Here is a 19,492-nt window from a genome sequence, read left to right on the forward strand (position 1 = left end):
CCATCTGAGCCACCAGGAAATCCTGTTTCCTTAGATGTTGTTTAAGTTAAATTTTGTGTAATTTAAATTTCTTATGTCCCTAATCAGAGTATATATTCTCTGAGAATGGTAACTCATATACATCTCTGCATCATCTACAGCGCTAAGAGTCATTCTTTTTATTTATAGTTCTTAAGAAAAATGTGATTCATTTGATGCCTATTTTTGGCAATGTTGCTTAGGAATGAAAGTTGCCCAAGTTCTGTGGAATGACTGTGTGGAATCCCTCTGAAAAGTCATGTTTAACAAGAAGAAAAATATTCTGTGCTTATGACTGCCAAAACTTTAGGATTTACTCTCCTTCCCTTCTCATCTAATAACTTTGTGAAAGTCTCAAGACAGTAGTCAAATGAATACCAGTATGCCTGGGGCACTGTGGTTTGAGGAAGATAAATGCCACTTAAAAATTTAAACAAGAAAAAAAGAAAATGCACTTAACCAGTAGCATTCATTTTCTAAGGGTATAATTACAGAGAAACTCAAGAAGCACTTGAAATGGCCTGACCTAAAGGCAGAAGCGACATGACCCAGATTCACTTAAACTAGAACAGGAAACCCAGGATGTGATAACTCAGATCTCCATAAAGGTAGAAAAGTTCATTTTAGGACTCATCCCCACCTTCACACCAGACTTCAAGACCCAAATGGAAAAGTCGGCCAGGATGGGTGGGGCCTCAACAGGCTGACTCACTGTGGTTGGATTCAGACTGCCCGGAAAAGCTAGGTTCAGACTATAATTAAGCAAACATTGCAGCTGGTCTAGCTGGCATTTTCATGTTAAAGACAACATTATTAGAGAATGTGTAAACAAGGGAGGGCAGTGCAGGCCTCCTCTAGACCTTAAAACCACAGATATCCACTAACTCCATGGCTTTTCTGTAGCATTTGACATTTAATTCTCTGCATAAAACCAAACAGCACACATTTCACTAGTGTAACCTCTCCTTCTGAATAGTCCTTTCATTCCCCCAAGAACCTTGACTCTTGGCATTACTGTGGCTCTGCCACTTTATAGCTTTCATGGAGTTCTTTCAGTATTGGTCTCCTCATTCATATAATGAATGTGATATAATATCTATCTCATAAGTTAGGAAAAGAAACCGAAGCAAGAACTAAAATAAAATATGTTAAGTGTCTAAAAAGTGTCTTGTTATTGTTTAGTTGCTAAGTTGTGTCTGACTCTTTTGCCTATACCCTCCTCAGAATTCTTTTACTTACTCAGTGAATACTGAAGCAGAGGCCAGGGGGAATACAAATACAACATAACAATTGTCAACACTTTTCAACAAGTTTAGCTTAGTTGATGAACATCTACTGAGCACTTACTGTGTACTCTGATTATGCTAGGTTCTAGAGACTAGAAGAAGAAGAAGAAGAGGTTTCTCTGCCCTTGAACTGCCTAGAATCTAGGTATATACTTTGAGGTTGGAGAATTAGGGTAGGCATCCTAAAGACAAACAAAGAAAAAACAGGCCCTGCACTAAAACTTAAAGGATAAGCAGGCTTTAACCAGGTAAAGAATAGGAGAGAAAAGGTATTCCAGGCAGAGGAAACAGCTGGAACAAAGACTGGGAAATATGAAACAACTTTTAATTGCAAGCAGTTCAAAATTACAGAATAGAAAGCATATGATGGAGAAATCAGTCCTGGGAGTTCATTGGAAGGACTGATGTTGAAGCTGAAACTCCAATATTTTGGCCACCTGATGCTAAGAGTTGACTCATTTGAAAAGACCCTGATGTTGGGAAAGATTGAAGTCAGGAGGATAAGGGGACGACAGAGGATGAGATGGTCGGATGGCATCACCGACTCAATGGACATGAGTTTGGGTAGACTCTGGGAGTTGGTGATGGACAGGGTGGCCTGGCATGCTGTGGTTCATGGGGTCACAAAGAATTGGACACTACTGAGTGACTGAACTGTGAACTGAACTGATGGAGAATATTGGGAGACAAAATGGATTTACAATTTACCTGAGAAAGACAAAACTGTACTCTGTGCCCATCTAAATAGGAGGAGCTCATGACTCCAGTCCCATATGAGCCAGTACTTTCATTATCACCAACCAGAAAGCACTTACTGTTTTAGGTCACAAAAAATGTCAAGTATCCTCAGTGTATTATGAGACATTCGGTAAGTTCCTTTGTTACTCTCTTTGTGCCTTTATTTCCTCAGCTATAAATTGGGGTGATGATCATGCTTTCTTCACAGGGTTGCCATGAGCACTAAATGAGATGATACTGTACATATTGATACTTAGAACCCTACTTGACACACATGAAGTGGTCAACACAGGTTAGCTAGTATTATCTATGTGCTGCTCCTGTCTCACTCATCCCAGAGATGCTGGGGATGGGTTGGGTGCTGTGATCAGTGAGAAAGCATAGAGGAATGAATTTTTCTCAACACATGACTGTGGCCATTTGACTTATGACTGTGTAAAATAACCCAATCACCTGTCAGGACGTGGTATATAAACTCTATGATTCTGAAAGTCACAATTTCTATGTGCCCTGGGTCCCTCAATTATTTTTTTTAATTTTAATTGGAGGCTAATTACTTTACAATATTGTGGTGGGTTTTGCCATACATTCACATGAATCAGCCATGGGTGTACATGTGTTCCCCGCCCTGAATCTCCCTCCCACACCCCCCCCCCCCAATCCCATCCGTCTGGGGCATCCCAGTGCACCAGCCCTGAGCATCCTGTCTCATGCATCGAACCTGGACTGGTGATCTATTTCACATATGATAATATACATGTTTCAATGCTATTCTCTCAAATCATCCCACCATCACATTCTCCCACAGAGTCCAAAAGTCTGTTCTTTATGTTTGTGTCTCTTTTGCTGTCTCGCATATAGGGTCATCGTTACTCTCTTTCTAAATTCCATATATATGCATTAATATACTGTATTGGTGTTTTTCTTTCTGACTTACTTCACTCTGTATAATAGGCTCCCGTTTCATCCACCTCATTAGAACTGATTCAAATGCATGCTTTTTAATAGCTGAGTAATATTCCATTGTGTATATGTACCACAGCTTTCTTATCCATTCATCTGCTGATGGACATCTAGGTTGCTTCCATGTCATGGCTATTGTAAACAGTGCTGCAATGAACACTGGGGTACATGTGTTTCTTTCAATTCTGGTTTCCTCGGTGTGTATGCCCAGCAGTGGGATTGCTGGGTCGTATGGCAGTTCTATTTCCAGTTTTTTAAGAAATCTCCACACTGTTCTCCATAGCGGCTGTACTAGTTTGCATTCCCACCAACAGTGTAAGAGGGTTCCTTTTTCTCCACAACCTCTCCAGCATTTACTATTTGTAGACTTTTTGATAGCAGCCATTTTGACTGGCATGAGATGGTACCTCATTGTGGTCTTGATTTGCATTTCTCTAATAATGAGTGATGTTGAGCATCTTTTCATGTGTTTGTTAGCCATCTGTATGTCTTCTTTGGAGAAATGTCTGTTTAGTTCTTTGGCCCATTTTTTTAGTGTGTCGCTTATTTTTCTGGAATTGAGCTGCAGGAGTTGCTTGTATATTTTTGAGATTAATTTTTTGTCCATTGCTTCATTTGTATTATTTTCTTCCATTCTGAAGGCTGTCTTTTCACTTTGCTTACAGTTTTCTTCATTGTGCAAAAGCTTTTAACTAGGTCCCATTTGTTTATTTTTGCTTTTATTTCCATTACTCTGGAGGTGGGTCATAGAGGATCCTGCTGTGATTTATGTCAGAGAGTGTTTTGCCTATGTTTTCCTCTAGGGGTTTTATAATTTCTGGTCTTACATTTAGATCTTTAATCCATTTTGAGTTTCTTTTTGTGTATGGTGGTTAGGAAGTGTTCTAGTTTCATTCTTTTACAAGTGGTTGACCAGTTTTCCCAGCACCACTTGTTAAAAAGATTGTCTTTTCTCCATTGTATATTCTTGCCTCCTTTGTCAAAGATAAGGTGTCCATAGGTGCATGGCTTTATCTCTGGGCTTTCTATTTTGTTCCATTGATCTATGTTCCTGTCTTTGTGCCAGAACCATACCGTCTTAATGACTGTGGCTCTGTAGTATAGCCTGAAGTCAGGCAGGTTGATTCCTCCAGTTCCATTCTTTTTTCTCAAGATTGCTTTGGCTATTTGAGTTTTTTTGTATTTCCATACACACTGTGAAATAATTTGTTCTAGTTCACTGAAGAATACCACTGGTAGCTTGATAGGGATTGCCTTGAGTCTATATATTGCTTTGGGTAGTATATTCATTTTCACTATATTGATTCTTTCGATCCATGAACATGGTATATTTCTCCATCTATTTGTGTCATCTTTTATTTCTTTCATCAGTGTTTTATAGTTTTCTATATATAGGTCTTTTGTTTTTTTGGGTAGATTTATTCCTAAGTATTTTATTCTTTTTGTTGCAATGGTGAATGGAATTAATTTCGCTTTCTGTTTTCTCATTGTTAGTGTATAGGAATGCAAGGGATTTCTGTGTTGATTTTATATCCTGCAACTTTACTATATTCGTTGATTAGTGCTAGAAATTTTCTGGTGGAGTCTTTAGGATTTTCTATGTAGAGGATCATGTCATCTGCAAACAGTGAGAGTTTTACTTCTTCTTTTCCAATCTGGATTCATTTCTTTTTCTTCTCTGATTGCTGTGGCTAAAACTTCCAAAACTATGTTAAGTAGTAGTGGTGCGAATGGGCATCCTTGTCTTGTTCCAGACTTTAGGGGAAATGCTTTCAATTTTTCACCATTGAGGATAATGTTTGCTGTGGGTTTATCATATATGGCTTTTATTATGTTGAGGTATGTTCCTTCTATGCCTGCTTTCTGGAGGGTTTTTAATCATAAATGGATGTTGAATTTTGTCAAAGGCTTTCTCTGCATTTATTGAGATAATCACATGGTTTTTATCTTTCAATTTGTTAAGGTGGTGTATCACATTGATTGTTTGTGACTACTGAAGAATCCTTGCATCCCTGGGATAAAGCCCACTTAGTCATGATGTATGATCTTTTTAATATGTTGTTGGATTCTGTTTGCTAGAATTTTGTTAAGGATTTTTGCATCTATGTTCATCAGTGATATTGCCCTGTAGTTTTCTTTTTTCTTTTTTGTGGCATCTTTGTCTGGTTTTGGTATTAGGGTGATGGTGGCCTCATAGAATGAGTTTGGAAGTTTACCTTCCTCTGCAATTTTCTGGAAGAGTTTGAGTAGGATAGGTGTTAGCTCTTCTCTAAATTGTTGGTAGAATTCAGCTGTGAAGCCATCTGGTTCTGGGCTTTTTGGGTCCCTCATTTAAAAACAGGGACAGTGATGCTTGTTTCATGCAGGTGCATAAAGACAAAATAAGGCAATTTATTTTGAGAGGTACTTAACCCACTTCTCAAGTCTACAGTTCTGGAAAGAACAGAAATCACTCCATCAATGTATCCTCTGGCAATGGGGCAGAGAGGGGAGTGTCTTTACAACAAATCTGATGGGGCCTTCCTGGTGGTCCAGTGGCTAAGACTCTGTCAGGGAACTAGATCCCTTGTGCTGCAACCAAGACCTGGTGCAGCCAAATAAATGAATAAATAAATATTTTTAATAATAATAAAACAAAGTTGACAAGGTTTAAAATTAATTCACTCATTCAAAAAGTACAAATGAAGCATACATACTAAGCAAAACTCTTTTTACCATGGGAAACAATACCTGTTAATTTACACCTACCAGAGTAAAGTTGAATAGGCTCACCTGTGTCACTATTTCTGACTCCCTCGCCCTGTCCGTCCTTCTCTACCCACTCATACTGTTGGTCAGGGACAGAGAATGCAAGAAAAGGGAAGAAACTGTATCTTGGAAGTTCTGTTCCCTTTGCTCCTTCTTCCTGCATCAACATACTGAAGAAAGATGCTGTCACTTCCACTTGTTAATTGACCAATGATGTATTTTCCATAATGTACCAGTATTTACATTTTTAGTTCATTACTGCTTACTCTGGAATCAAAGGCTCTTTCCCTTAGAATTTCCTACATCAACAAATATTTCAGAAGCCATCATATTACTGATCAATTACTTTTTACTGATTAAATACCTTTACTATTACTTCTTTCCTTGCTCCAAGTCTCTCTTCTTACCTCCCTTGACTAAGTCTATTCAGACTGCTTTAGGGAAATTCCACAGACTGGGTAGCTTGTAAACAACTGAAGTTTATTTCTCACAGTTCTGGAGCCTAGAAGTCTAAGATCATGGTTCCAGCCTGGCCAGGGGAGGGTTCTCTTCTGGGTCACAGATGTCTCCTTGTATCCTCCATGGTAGAAGGGGCTAGGGATCTCTCTGGAGCATTCTTTTTTTTTTTTTTAGTGAGAAAAGTGACATCTTTATTTACGTGTTTTCTTCCATTATGAATGTGGACAGCAGTGGCAGAGACTGTTTCCATAGAAATTGAAGATATTTTCATGATGCATTACTATTGTTGTAGATTTCAAAATGACATTTAATACCTATCATTACTTAAGTTTAATTATTAGGTACACTGGTAAACATTGTTATTTAAAGATTAACAAAGAATATATTACTGTATCATACATTTGTGCCTTTTATATTTCTGATAATTATAATTCAGTATAATTGGAGCCTCTTTTATAAGGACTAATCTCATCTATGAGTGCTCCCCCATCATGACTTAAGCACCTTCCAAAGGCCCCACCCCGCTGTGCCATCATCTCTAGGGGTCTGGATCTCAACAAATGAATTTGGAGGAAACACAAACATTCAGACCATAGCATCCATCTAGCCCAGTCTATTTATGAATCTACTTCTCTTCCTTTCACCCAAATCTCCCCTCCATCTGGAATATTATTATCTCCTTCTCTGGCTGGTAAAAATCTAAATTCAGATTTTAAGACCTCACTCAATGTGCAGCCCCCAGGAGAGGTGTCCTCTGATTGGCCGCCCTTCTCTGTCCTTTAATAAAATTAAACATTCTCTCTCAAGATCTCAGAGTGCACTGTCCTCATCTTTATGATAAGGACACCTTGTGTTATACTTAATGCAATGTCTGTACTTCCCAGTAGATTATAACTAAGGATAGGAATGGCATTTTATTTACAGTGGTCAAGTGTTTGTTGCAGGATAAATGAAGTCAGGATGGTGTCATGGTCTGAATGCACAAGCCCCCTTATTCATATGCTGAAATCCTACTCCTCGTGGATGATGGTAGTGTGTTAGGAGATAGGCCTTTGGGATTAGTATCTTATAAAAGAAGCTTCAGAAAGATCTCTAACACCTTCTGCCAGGTAAGAAAATAGTGAGAAGGCATCAGCGATGAGCCAATAAAAGGGCCCTCACCAGAAGGTAACCATGACAGTGAAAGTGTTAGTGGCTCAGTCATGTCAGATTCTTTGCCACCTCATGGACTGTAGCCCACCAGACTCTTCTGTCCACAGAATTCTCCAGGCAAGAATACTGGAGTGGGTTGCCATTCTCTTCTCCAGGGGATCTTCCCAATCCGGGGATCGAACCTGAGTCTCCTGCATGGCAGGTGAATTTTTTATCATCTAAGCCACCATGCTGGTGCCCCATTCTTGGACTTCCAGCCTCCAAGACTGTGAGAAATAAAGTTTTGTTATTTGTAATCTGCCCAGTCTCAGTTATAGCAGTCTGAGTGGACTAAGACAGATAGATACCTGACTGCTCAGCCCAGGCCTGTATCCCCTGGATGTTTGCTTCATGCCCTGGAGAAGCCGACCCTTCTCTGGCACAAAACCTTCAACATTAATATTTCCCTTTCCCATTTCCAAGTATAGCTCTCAACTTTTATCCCAAGGCTACTGAATGCATGATTTAAACTTTAGAGAAAATATCATGTTATTTAGAGTCTTAGGGTAGAACACTGGAATGTGTCCCTCTCCCTCCTACACTTCTTTTCTAACTAATATCTCCTCTAATTTTCAAATCCTTTCATGGAGGTTCTTCATACAGCAGGTGCTATCATTCAAAGTCTACAGAACTGATGGATGGATGAATGGATGTAAGAATGAACAGACCTGTGAGCAGGGCACAGCTTGGTTTACTGACAATGACCTTTCTGACAAATATGTTTGTTGTAGCCTTTCTGTTATTTACTTAGTGCTTGACACGTAGAGGGGAGATATTTAAGATATATCTCTTATTGGCCTTTTCTCTTCATCTTTGCATCAAGTGCTCCAATACTTTGGCCACCTGATGCAAACAGCTGACTCATTGGAAAAGACTCTGATGCTGGGAAAGATTGAATGCAAGAGGAGAAGAGGGCAGCAGAGCATGAGATGGTTAGATAGCATCACCGACTCAATGGACATGAATCTGAGCAAACTCCAAGAGATAGTGGAGGACAGAGGAGCCTGGCCAGCTTCAGTCCATGGGGTCACAAGGAGTCAGACATGACTTAGTGACTGAAAAACAACAACTGTATCCTAGCTTGATTTCTGTCAATGGTTCCCAGCATTGAGCAATGAAGACTAATCAGCGATATTAGACCTGAATGCTAAAAGAAAAAGACTTAGGACTCCATAGTTGAAAGTCAGCTGATCCCTGCCCATCAACCAGCTCAGCCTATTATTTTGTCCTCTCTCACAGCATCTGGCCATCCATCCTATCCAGGGAAGTGACATCCTTCATTTCTACAGGCCAAATCACCACTCAACCACAAGGCACATGCAGGCAGACTGCCTTTCAGCGAGTACCCACACAGCTTTGAGAGGTGCTGCAGGTGATGCTAGTGGTAAAGAACCCACCGGCTGATGCGGGAGATGTAAGAGATGCTGGTTCGATCCCTGGGTCGGGAAGATCCCCTGGAGGAGAGCATGGCAATCCACTCCAGTATTCTTGCCTGGAGAATCCCTTGGACAGAGGAGCCTGGGGGCTATAGTCCATATGGTCGCAAAGAGTCAGACACAACTGAAGCAACTTAACACGCATAGAACACATGCACACAGCTCTGCTCACCCTTTCTGCACTGCAGCTGATGCAAAAGGTGAGCAAAGAGGAAGGGGTTGGATGGTACCACCCCCACTCCTACAACCAGCACGACAGCTGTTCAGAGGTTTGGTCCTCAAAAGACATTTAATATTCCTGCAAACTCTGTCTTTAAAAAAAAAAAAAAAAAACAGTAACCATGACAACTCTGAGCAAAAAGAAAAAAAAAAAAAAAAACCAAGAGTAGGCTGCTTCAATTCTCAGGCACACATTATATGGAACATATTCTTAACCACAGGAATGTCTGGTACATTAGGTCCTAGTGAAACATTTCCATTTACACATTGAGAAAAATGGGGGGTAATCTCATGTCAATACTGCTTTAGTAACCCATTTTTGAAGTGGAATGTTTATTATTTTATATAAAAAGTTATCCATTCGAGAATGAAAGAAACCCACACATCTCGGGGCAATTTTTACACAATATTCATGTGTGTCCCAATTCCTGGGTAACCCCCAGGGGGCATCAGAGAGCTTTTTCCTTTTTTAGCTCACAGGGATGTGAGAAATCCTGGGTGCTCTTTCCAGGTCACACAAATTCCAGTGCTGTGCTCAGTTGCTAAGTCCTGTCCTACTCTTTTCGAACCTATGGACTGTAGCCCTCCAAGCTCCTCTTGTCCTCCAGACAAGAACACCGGAGTGGGTTGCCATTTCCTTCTCCAGGGGATTTTCCCAACCCAAGGATCCAACCTGCATCTCAGGTCCCCAGCATTGGCAAGCAGGTTCTTTACCACTGAGCCACCTGCAAATTCCAGTAGATAGGTTCTATTGTGCAGACTTCCTTGGATCAAGCCAGGGCACAGGAAGCTGGCAGCGTGTGTTACATTGTCAGTAATTCTGTTTTTGGCCAAGCTTCCTTGGTGACTCAGATAGTAAAGAATCTGCCTGCAATGCAGGAGAACTGGCTTTGAACCCTAGGTCAGGAAGATCCCCTGGAGAAGGGAATGGCAACCCACTCCAGTATTCTTGCCTGGAGAATTCCATGGACAGAGGAGCCTGGCGGGCCACAGTCCATGGGGTCGCAAAGAGTCAGACACGACTGAGCAACTAACACAATACTAAGGATAACCCTATCAAGATGCAGAGCACTTCAAGAGTTAAATCCGGAGTTTCAAGCAACAATGCCAATTCTTGTTGAGAAGCAAATGGCTGTGGTTGAGCCAACTCAACTGTTTGTGGTGCAAACAGTATCCAGATACCCAGAGTGCTCCAACCCAGCAATAGAGAATGTAATGCTAACCAACTGACTAGATCTCCTGGGCTCAGTACAGCCAAGCTACAGATTCTCAGGGTGCCATTTAAACTCCCTAAATTTATCTGAGAAGTAATCCAGGGATAAAAATGATATGACAGAATCAGTGGTACAGGTGATAGCTCATGAACCACAGTGCTCAGTACATAGCTAACAGTGCATAAGCTTATTGGGATAAACGCTCTTAAAAGAGACATCGTTATGATAAGAATACTCATGCCATTGTTGTTCAAACGCTAAGTCATGTCCAATTCTTTGCCCACCCATGGACTGCAGCATTCCAGGATCCTCTGTCCACTATCTCCTGGAATTTGCTCAAATTCCTGACCATTGAATCGGTGATGCTATATAACCATCTCATCCTCTGCCCCCTTCTCTTTCTGCCTTCAATCCTTCTCAGCATCAGGGTCTTTTCCAATGAGTCAGCTCTTCTAATCAGTAACCAAAATACTGGAGCTTCAGTTTCAGCATCAGTCCTTCCAATATTCAGGGTTGGTTTCCTTTAAGATTGACTGGTTTGATATCCTTGCAGTCCAAGGGACTCTCAAGAGTCTTCTCCAGCACCACAATTCAAATGCAACAATTCTTCAGGGCTCAGACTTCTTTATGTTCCAACATTCACATCCGTACATGACTACTGGAAAAACCATAGTTTTGACTACATGCACCTTTGTTGGCAAAGTGATGTCTCTGCTTTTTTAATATGCTGTCTAGGTTGGTCATAGATTTTCTTCCAAGGAGCAAGTGTCTTTGAATTTCATGGCTACAGTCACCATCGACAGTGATTCTAGAGCCCAAGAAAATAAAATCTGTCACTGCTTCCACTTTTTCCTCATCTAATTGTTATGAAATGATGGGACCAGATGCCATGATCTTAGTTTTTTAAATGTTGAGTTTCAAGCCAGCTTTTTCAGTATCCTCTTTCACCCTCATCAATAGGCTCATTAGTTCCTCTTCACTTTCTGCCATTAAAGTGGTATCATCTGCATATCCGAGGTTGTTGATATTTCTCCCAGCAATCTTGATTCCAGCTTGTGATTCATCCAGTCCAGCATTTCTCATGATGTATATACTCTGCATATAAATTGAAAAAGCAGAATGACAATATACAGCATTGACGTACTCCTCTCCCAATTTTGAACCAGTCCATGGTAAGTAAGGTGTTCTGGTATTCCCATCTCTTTAAGAACTTTCCACAGTTTAGTTGTGTTCAACACAAAAGTCAAAGTCTTTAGCATAGTCAACAAAGCAGAAGTAGATGTTTTTCTGGAATTCCGTTGCTTTCCCTATGATCCAAGGAATGTTGGCAATTTGGTTCCTCTGCCTTTTCTAAGCCCAGCTTGTACATCTGGAAGTTCTTGGTTCATATACTGTTGAAGCCTAGTTTGAAGGACTTTGAGTATAACCTTGCTAGCATGTGAATTAGTGAAGTTGTACAGTAGTTTGAATAGTCTTTGACATTATCCTTCTTTGGGATTGGAAAGAAAACTGATCTTTTCCAGTCCTGTGGCCACTGCTGAGTTTTCCAAATTTGCTAACATAATTGGGTGCAGCACTTACACAGCATCAACTCTTAGGATTTTAAATAGCTCAGCTGGAATTCTGTCACCTCCACTAGCTTTGTTCACAGTAATGCTTCCTAAGGCCCACTTGACTTCACACTGTAGGATGTCCAGCTCTAAGTGAGTGACCACACCATCATGGTTATCTGAGTCATTAAGACCTTTCTGGTACAGTTTGTCTGTGTATTCTTGCCACCTCTTCTTAATCTCTTCTGCTTCTGTTAGGTTCTTACTGTTTCTGTCCTTTACTATGCTCATCCTTGCATGAAATATTCCCTTGATATCTCCAGTTTTCTTGAAGAGATTTATAGTCTTTCCCACTCTATTGTTTTCCTTTGTTTCTTTAATTGTTCATTTTAGAAGGCTTTCTTATCTCTCCTTGCTATTCTCTGGAACTCTGCATTCAGTTGGGTATATCTTTGTTTTTCTCCTTTGCCTTTTGCTTCTCTTCTTTCCTCAGCTATTTGTAAGGCCTCCTCAGACAACCACTTTGCCTTCTTGCATTACTTTTTCTTTGAGATTTTTTTTTTTTTTTTGAGGTTGGAATTGGGGCGAGCATGGCAGGCCTGCCGTGGTCAGGTTAGTGTTCTGCCCTAGGAGGCAGCCGAAGCCGGGTGCCTCCACCCACGACCTCCCTGGATTAGTGGAACAAGCAAAGCTCAGTCAGAGGGTGGAGGCAGGGGTGGAGCCGCCAGGGCCCGGGGCGATGGAGCAGGAGCAGCGGCACTGGCCAGTGGCCTGGTTTGAGATGGTTTTGATCACTGCCTCCTGTACAATGTTACAAACCTCCATCCATAGTTCTTCCGGCACCCTGTCAGATCTAATCCCTTAAATCTATTTGTTACCTCCACTGTATAATCATAAGGGATTTGATTTAGGTCATACCTGATGGCCTAGTGGTTTCCCTAGTTTCTTCAATTTAAGCCTGAATTTTGCAATAAGGAGCTCATGATCTGAGCCACAGTCATCTCCTAGTCTTGTTTTTGCTGACTGTTTAGAGCATCACCATCTTCAACTGCAAAGAACATAATCGATCTGATTTCAGTATTGACTGTCTGGTGATGTCCACGTATAGGGTTGCCTCTTTTGTTGTTGGAAGGGGGTATTTGTTATGACCAGTGTGTTCTCTTGGCAAAACTCTGTTATCCTTTGCCCTCCTTCATTTTGTACTCGAAAGCTAAACTTGCCAGTTACTCCAGGTGTCACTTGATGTCCTATTTTTGCATTCCAATTCCCTATTATGAAAAGGACATTTTTTTTTTTTTTTTTTTTTTGGTGTTAGTTCCATAGGGTCTTGCTGGTCTTCATAGAACTGTTCGACTTCAGTATTAGTGGATGGACATAGACTTGGATTACCGTGATCTTGAATTGTTTGCCTTGGAAACAAACCGAGATCATTCTGTCATTTTTGAGATTGCACCCAAGTACTGCATTTCAGACTCCTTTGTTGATTATGAGGGCTATTCCACTTCTTCTAAGAGATTCTTGCCCACAGTAACAGATAAAATGGTCACCTGAATTAAATTCACCCATTCCCGTCCATTTTAGTTCAGATTCCTAAGATGTTGATGTTCCCTCTTGTCATCTCCTGCTTAAACACATCCATTTTACCTTGATTCATGGACCTAACATTTCTAGGTTCCTATGTAATCCAGGTTACAATGTTCTTTATAGCATCAGACTTTACTTTCACCACCAGACACATCCACAACTGGGCGTCTTTTCTGCCTTGGCCCAGCCACTTCCTTCTTTCTGGAGCTATTAATAACTGCCCTCCACTCTTCCCCAGTAGTATACTGGACACCCTCTGATCTGGGGGACTCAACTTCCAGTGTTATATCTTTTTGCCTTTTCATACTGTCCGTGGGGTTCTAAAATCAAGAATACTGGAGTGGCTTGCCATTCCCTTCTCCAGTGCATCACATTTTGTCAGACCTCTTCACTATGACCCTTCTGTCTTAGGTGGGACTGTATGGCATGGCTTTTAGCTTCTTTGAGTTATGCAAGCCCTTTTGCCAATGACAAAGCTGTGATCCATGAAGAGGAAAGAATACTCATAATCCAAGCTAAACTATTGGTCACATTATTATAAAATATCACTATCCCCATATGCCTTCTAACTGGAATAATGATTATCCACCCATGTGACTTACCTTCTCAAAGTCTCGAAGAGCCTGGGTTTGCACCTGAAGAGGTCTTTCAAATGCTCTCAAGGAATGCCCAAAGGGGACCTTGTCACCACTTCTCCAGGTCTGTGACTGCACAGGAGGGCCTCGATCTTTGGTGTCACTAAGAAAAGCTGCCAGTGAAACAGAACAACAGAAGATTTTATCTAATAGTGGCATTATGATCATTCCAACCTTCATGTTCCAGCAGAATTTGGTTTCTGCAAAATATGAACCAATTCTAGGCCGCACAGAAGCAGTGCACGTGAAGTAGCCTATGGTAGATCTTATTAACAGTGGTCCCTAACGCAGCCCACTAGTTTATGTCCATGTACCTTCGTAATGTGATGGTCCTGCTCCTGCCATCAGAAAGCGGAGTCTACTTCCCTAGCACTTGAATCTGGGTTGGCTGAGTGACTTGCTGTGACCTAGAGACGGTGATGAAAATGCCACTTTGGGATGAATGCCACAGATTGGGCCTTGAGAGGCCTTGTGTTTTTGCCTTCTTAGAACCCCACAACCACAATGCTGAGAAGAATCCCAGATTACCTTGCTGGGGGATAAAGGCCAAGTCCTGGGGGGATGAGGATGCCAATCACCACTGCCAGACACTTGAGAAAAGGTGTCTCAGGCCTTCAGTCCCAGTCAAGCTGTCAGACGATGGCAGCTGTTTGAGTGATTCAAGTGAGACCAACAGAAGAAATGCCCAGTTTCCCAACATCCAGGATTGTGAGAAATAATGTATCACTGTTGTTTTAAGCCATGAGTGGGCAAACCTTTTCTTACAGGGCCAGACAGTAAACACTTTAGGCTCATGGGCATCATCTCTGTCACAACTACTCAACTCTGCCCTGGTAGCTCAAAGCAGATGCAGAGAATATGACAGAGAATGAGCATGACTGTGTTGTGAGCTTTATTTACAAATACTGGCAACTGGACCCATGGGTGGCAGTTTGCTGACCCCTGTTTGAAGCCACTAAGTTTTAGAGTGGTGTGTCACATGAAACCAAACATAACTGAAATAGCTTTATTTGAAAAAAAAAAAAAATCAAGCTACTAGCTAAGAACTATTTCTATAAATCTCTTTACAGAGAATCCTTCAGGTTACAGTATAGGAATAATAACAAATATAACAACCGACACTGTAACAGGTGTTACAAAATAGTTTCATATGAATTATTTCATTTATAAATTAGTGCTGAGAATTCCCTGGTGGACCAGTGGTTAGGACTCTTCTTTCTCTGCAAGGGGCCCAGATTTGATCCCTGGTCTGGGAACTAAGATGCCACACACCTCACAGCCAAAAATAAATAAATAAAAAGTTATTGCAACCAGTGAAACAGACTGAAATAGACTGATGTGATTATTACATACATTTTACTAATGAGTAAACAAAGGTTCAGAAATTTTTCCCAATACTACACTTCTAAAAGGGCTTCCCAGGGTGGCGATAGTGGTAAAGAACCTGCCTGCAAATGCAGGAGACATAAGAGATGCAGGTTCGATCCCTGGGTAGGAAAGATCTCCTGGAGGAGGGCATGGCAACCCACTCTAGTATTCTTGCCTGGAGAATCCCATGGACATTGGACCCTGGCAGGCTACAGTCCATAGAGTTGCACAGAGTCAGACATGACTGAAGCAACTTAGCACTCAAGAATGCACACATACTGCTAAAAAGTGGCAGAACAATATCACGTCCCTTCCGTTCAACCTTTCTAATGGCATGCTAACACCATGCTATTTTAGCAGCAAAGGGGACTGTAACAGGCCTGAGAGGGAAAAACAGGCAAAGGGACAGAGACACAATCTTTCCATTAACCAGTGTAGGCACTCCCCTGGGAGAAGTTCGTGGAGGCTAAGCTGCTACCAACCCTATGCCTGCCTTGGAGAAGTAACACTGTGGAGAATAAGAAACCAGGGCTTCCTTCAAGCATAGTACACAGATGACCTCCGACTAAGGCAGGCTTGGGGTGGTAGACTCAGGTCGAAGACATAGAAAAACACATCTTTTCTTGACTGACAGTAAGAAGCAGTGAGCCTTTATTATTGAACTTTTTTTTTTAATCAGGAAGAATGGCAGACATGACAACCCACTGAGTTCCACAGACATCAAATGACAGTGAAATGGGCTCTGGGTGACTCTAGGCCCACGGAGAGAAAGCCGCCTAAACACAGACACACGGACAAAGGCCAGCTGAAGGGGCCAAGAAGCAATAATGCCACCACAGGCTCTTTTTCTTTCCTTTCTTTTCCCCCTTTCCCTTTTCTCTTTCCTTCCTTCATCCCTTGTACACTCTTGTCTCTTTTATTGAAAATTAATGGACCATGTATGCATGGGCACCAAAAACAAAACAAAACAAAAAAACCAAGTAGGACTACATTAAACTAAAAAGCTTCTGTTCACCAAAGGAAACCATCAGTAGAAAGAAAAGGCAACCTCTGGGATGGGAGAATAAATGCCTCCCTCCGTTCTTCCTGCTTTCTCTTTCTGCAAACTTGCTAGAAGGAATGCAAGAAAATGTCCCCCAGATACTTCAATCAACTTCTCAGAATTTTTTAAGAAAAGAGAATTCCCTGTTTTTAAAAAAGAAGTCAAAAGAAGACAAAAAGTATCAAGAAGATGACAATGAAGAGAAAGATGAAGAAGAAAATAATGATGATAAATAGGGTGGTTCCAGTGCAGTTTTATTTTCTGGTTTAGAAGCATCTAACTACTCATAACTACTCATTACATCATTGATTTTTCAGAAAAGGAAATATAAGGCTATATGGTTTCTTTTTAAACTGGACACTGTACAGTATCTTTTCAATTCTGTAAAAATAATATATTATCAAGTGTGTGTTTAGGTGGCCCTGTGCTTAATGGTATCTTTCAATAGGCAGTAACCTTGCCTGGTAGAGTAGTAGGGTTTAAATAAGCACAGGAATTTAAAGCAGGTTTTACACTCTCCGACATAAATTACAGCAGGATCCTCTATGACCCACCTCCCAGAATATTGGAAATAAAAGCAAAAATAAACAAATCGGACCTAATTAAACTTAAAAGCTTTTGCACAACAAAGGAAACTATAAGTAAGGTGAAAAGACAGCCCTCAGATTGGGAGAAAATAATAGCAAACGAAGCAACAGACAAAGAATTAATCTCAAAAATATACAAGCAACTCCTGCAGCTCAATTCCAGAAAAATAAGCGACACACTAAAAAAATGGGCCAAAGATCTAAACAGACATTTCTCCAAAGAAGACATACAGATGGCTAACAAACACATGAAAAGATGCTCAACATCACTCATTATCAGAGAAACGCAAATCAAAACCACAACGAGGTACCATTACACACCAGTCAGAATGGCTGCTATCCAAAAGTCTACAAGCAATAAATGCTGGAGAGGGTGTGGAGAAAAGGGAACCCTCTTACACTGTTGGTGGGAATGCAAACTAGTACAGCCACTATGGAGAACAGTGTGGAGATTTCTTAAAAAACTGGAAATAGAACTGCCGTATGACCCAGCAATCCCACTGCTGGGCATACACACCAAGGAAACAAGATCTGAAAGAGACACGTGCACCCCAGTGTTCATTGCAGCACTGTTTATAATTGCCAGGACATGGAAGCAACCTAGATGCCCATCAGCAGACGAATGGATAAGGAAGCTGTGGTACATATACACAATGGAATATTACTCAGCCATTAAAAAGAATTCATTTGAACCAGTTCTAATGAGATGGATGAAACTGGAGCCCATTATATAGAGTGAAGTAAGCCAGAAAGATAAAGACCAATACAGTATACTAATGCATATATATGGAATTTAAAAAGATGGTAACGATAACCCTACATGCAAAACAGAAAAAGAGACACAGATGCATAGAACAGACTTTTGGACTCTGTGGGAGAATGTGATGGTGGGATGTTCAGAGAGAATAGCATTGAAACAAGTGCACTATCAAGGGTGAAACAGATCACCAGCCCAGGTTGGATGCATGAGACAAGTGCTCAGGGCTGGTGCACCGGGAAGACCCAGAGGGATCGGGTGGAGAGGGAGGCAGGAGGGGGGTTCAGGATGGGGAATACATGTAAATCCATGGCTGAGTCATGTCAATGTATGGCAAAAACCAATACAATATTGTAAAGTAATTAGCCTCCAACTAATAAAAATAAATGAGAAAAAAAAAATAAAGCAGGTTTTATTGGTACATAGCACAGCTTAGTTACAGATAAGAGTTGGGTTTTTTCCCACCTTAAATCGTGTTTGAGTTAGTTTGTACAAAGTAATTGTTATAATGTTAATTGTTTATCACACTGTGATTGCAAATTAATAGTAATAGTAATAATAATAATGGTGCACCTGTTTTGTTGAAAACTTGACATTTCTAAGTAAATACAAATGTTTAATTAAAATAAATTAGAAAAAATTATTTCTTACACATTTATATGAAATTAAATAAGGCAATTAAATGAAAGAAAATTTTATAAAACAGAGCAATGTATTATTACAGTTAGATTCACAGAATATGATAGAGAAGAGACTTCAAAGACTAGATCTGGACACAATAAAAATGTTTAAAAAAAAAAGATTGGATATGAATCCTGACTAATCCACCTGCTAATTATGGGAATTTAGGCAAATCTTTTAATTTTGCTGAGTGCCATTGCCTCTGTAAAAACAGGAATAATAATGTTTACCTCATAGAGCTTTCATATGGATTAAATGAAACAATAAAAGTAGCCAACTGAATACCTTGCATATAATAGGCAATTTCTTCTTTACCCTTCCACTTTTGCCCTAGTCTTTCAATTTTTACCTCAAAACGGAGGATCTTCATGCTGAAAATGAGTATGGTAAACCTTTAGAATTTATGGATTTTACATACACAATTACAAATGCTAATTTTAAATGACTCCAAGTCCTTAACACATTCAAATAAAGAAGTTTTTTCTGCATTGTGCATATGAACCATCTGTGCTTCAAGGCTGATATGAAAAGGCAAATCACTTAGCAAAATAGGTAAAACGCTAAGTGACTGAAAGTTTTTGTGAAAAATAGCCCCCAAAAGAGAATTATTTTCACTTTGGTTTTGCAATTTAGGTAGACCTCTAGTTAATTTTAATACAGGAATAATATATTATTGTGTACACATTAATAATAATATTTACAGGTGTTTATTCCTTGACAAGCTCTGTACTAAGAGCTTTTCGTTTTTTAATGTTTATTTATTTATTTGACTGCAAGTTGGGTCTTAGTTGCGGCATGCAGATTCTTCCTTGTGTCATGTGGGATCTTTCATTGTGGGGCACAGACTCGGACTCGCCTGGGCTTAGTTGCTCTGAGGTACATGAGATCTTAGTTCCCCAATCAGGGGTCAAACCCATGTCCCTTACGTTACAAAGAGGATTTAAAATAATTTTTTTTTAATTTAAACTTTTTATTCTGTATTGGGATATAGCCAATTAACAGTGTTGTGATAGTTT

General features: G+C 40.4%; 1 protein-coding gene across 5 annotated transcripts in view; it reads right to left on the reverse strand.

The window, feature by feature from the left end:
• The window catches only part of PDE4DIP (phosphodiesterase 4D interacting protein), a 243,942-nt gene that overhangs the window by 167,135 nt on the left and 57,315 nt on the right, over positions 1-19,492 (reverse strand). For all 5 annotated transcript variants that reach the window (XM_061121024.1, XM_061121023.1, XM_061121025.1 and 2 more), the window contains exon 3: positions 14,009-14,154. In XM_061121024.1, the coding sequence (XP_060977007.1) occupies positions 14,009-14,154 (146 nt within the window). The remainder of the gene's footprint in view (positions 1-14,008; positions 14,155-19,492) is intronic.

The sequence above is a fragment of the Dama dama genome, chromosome 20 (assembly GCF_033118175.1).
Source record: "Dama dama isolate Ldn47 chromosome 20, ASM3311817v1, whole genome shotgun sequence".
NCBI classification, from domain to species: domain Eukaryota; kingdom Metazoa; phylum Chordata; class Mammalia; order Artiodactyla; family Cervidae; genus Dama; species Dama dama.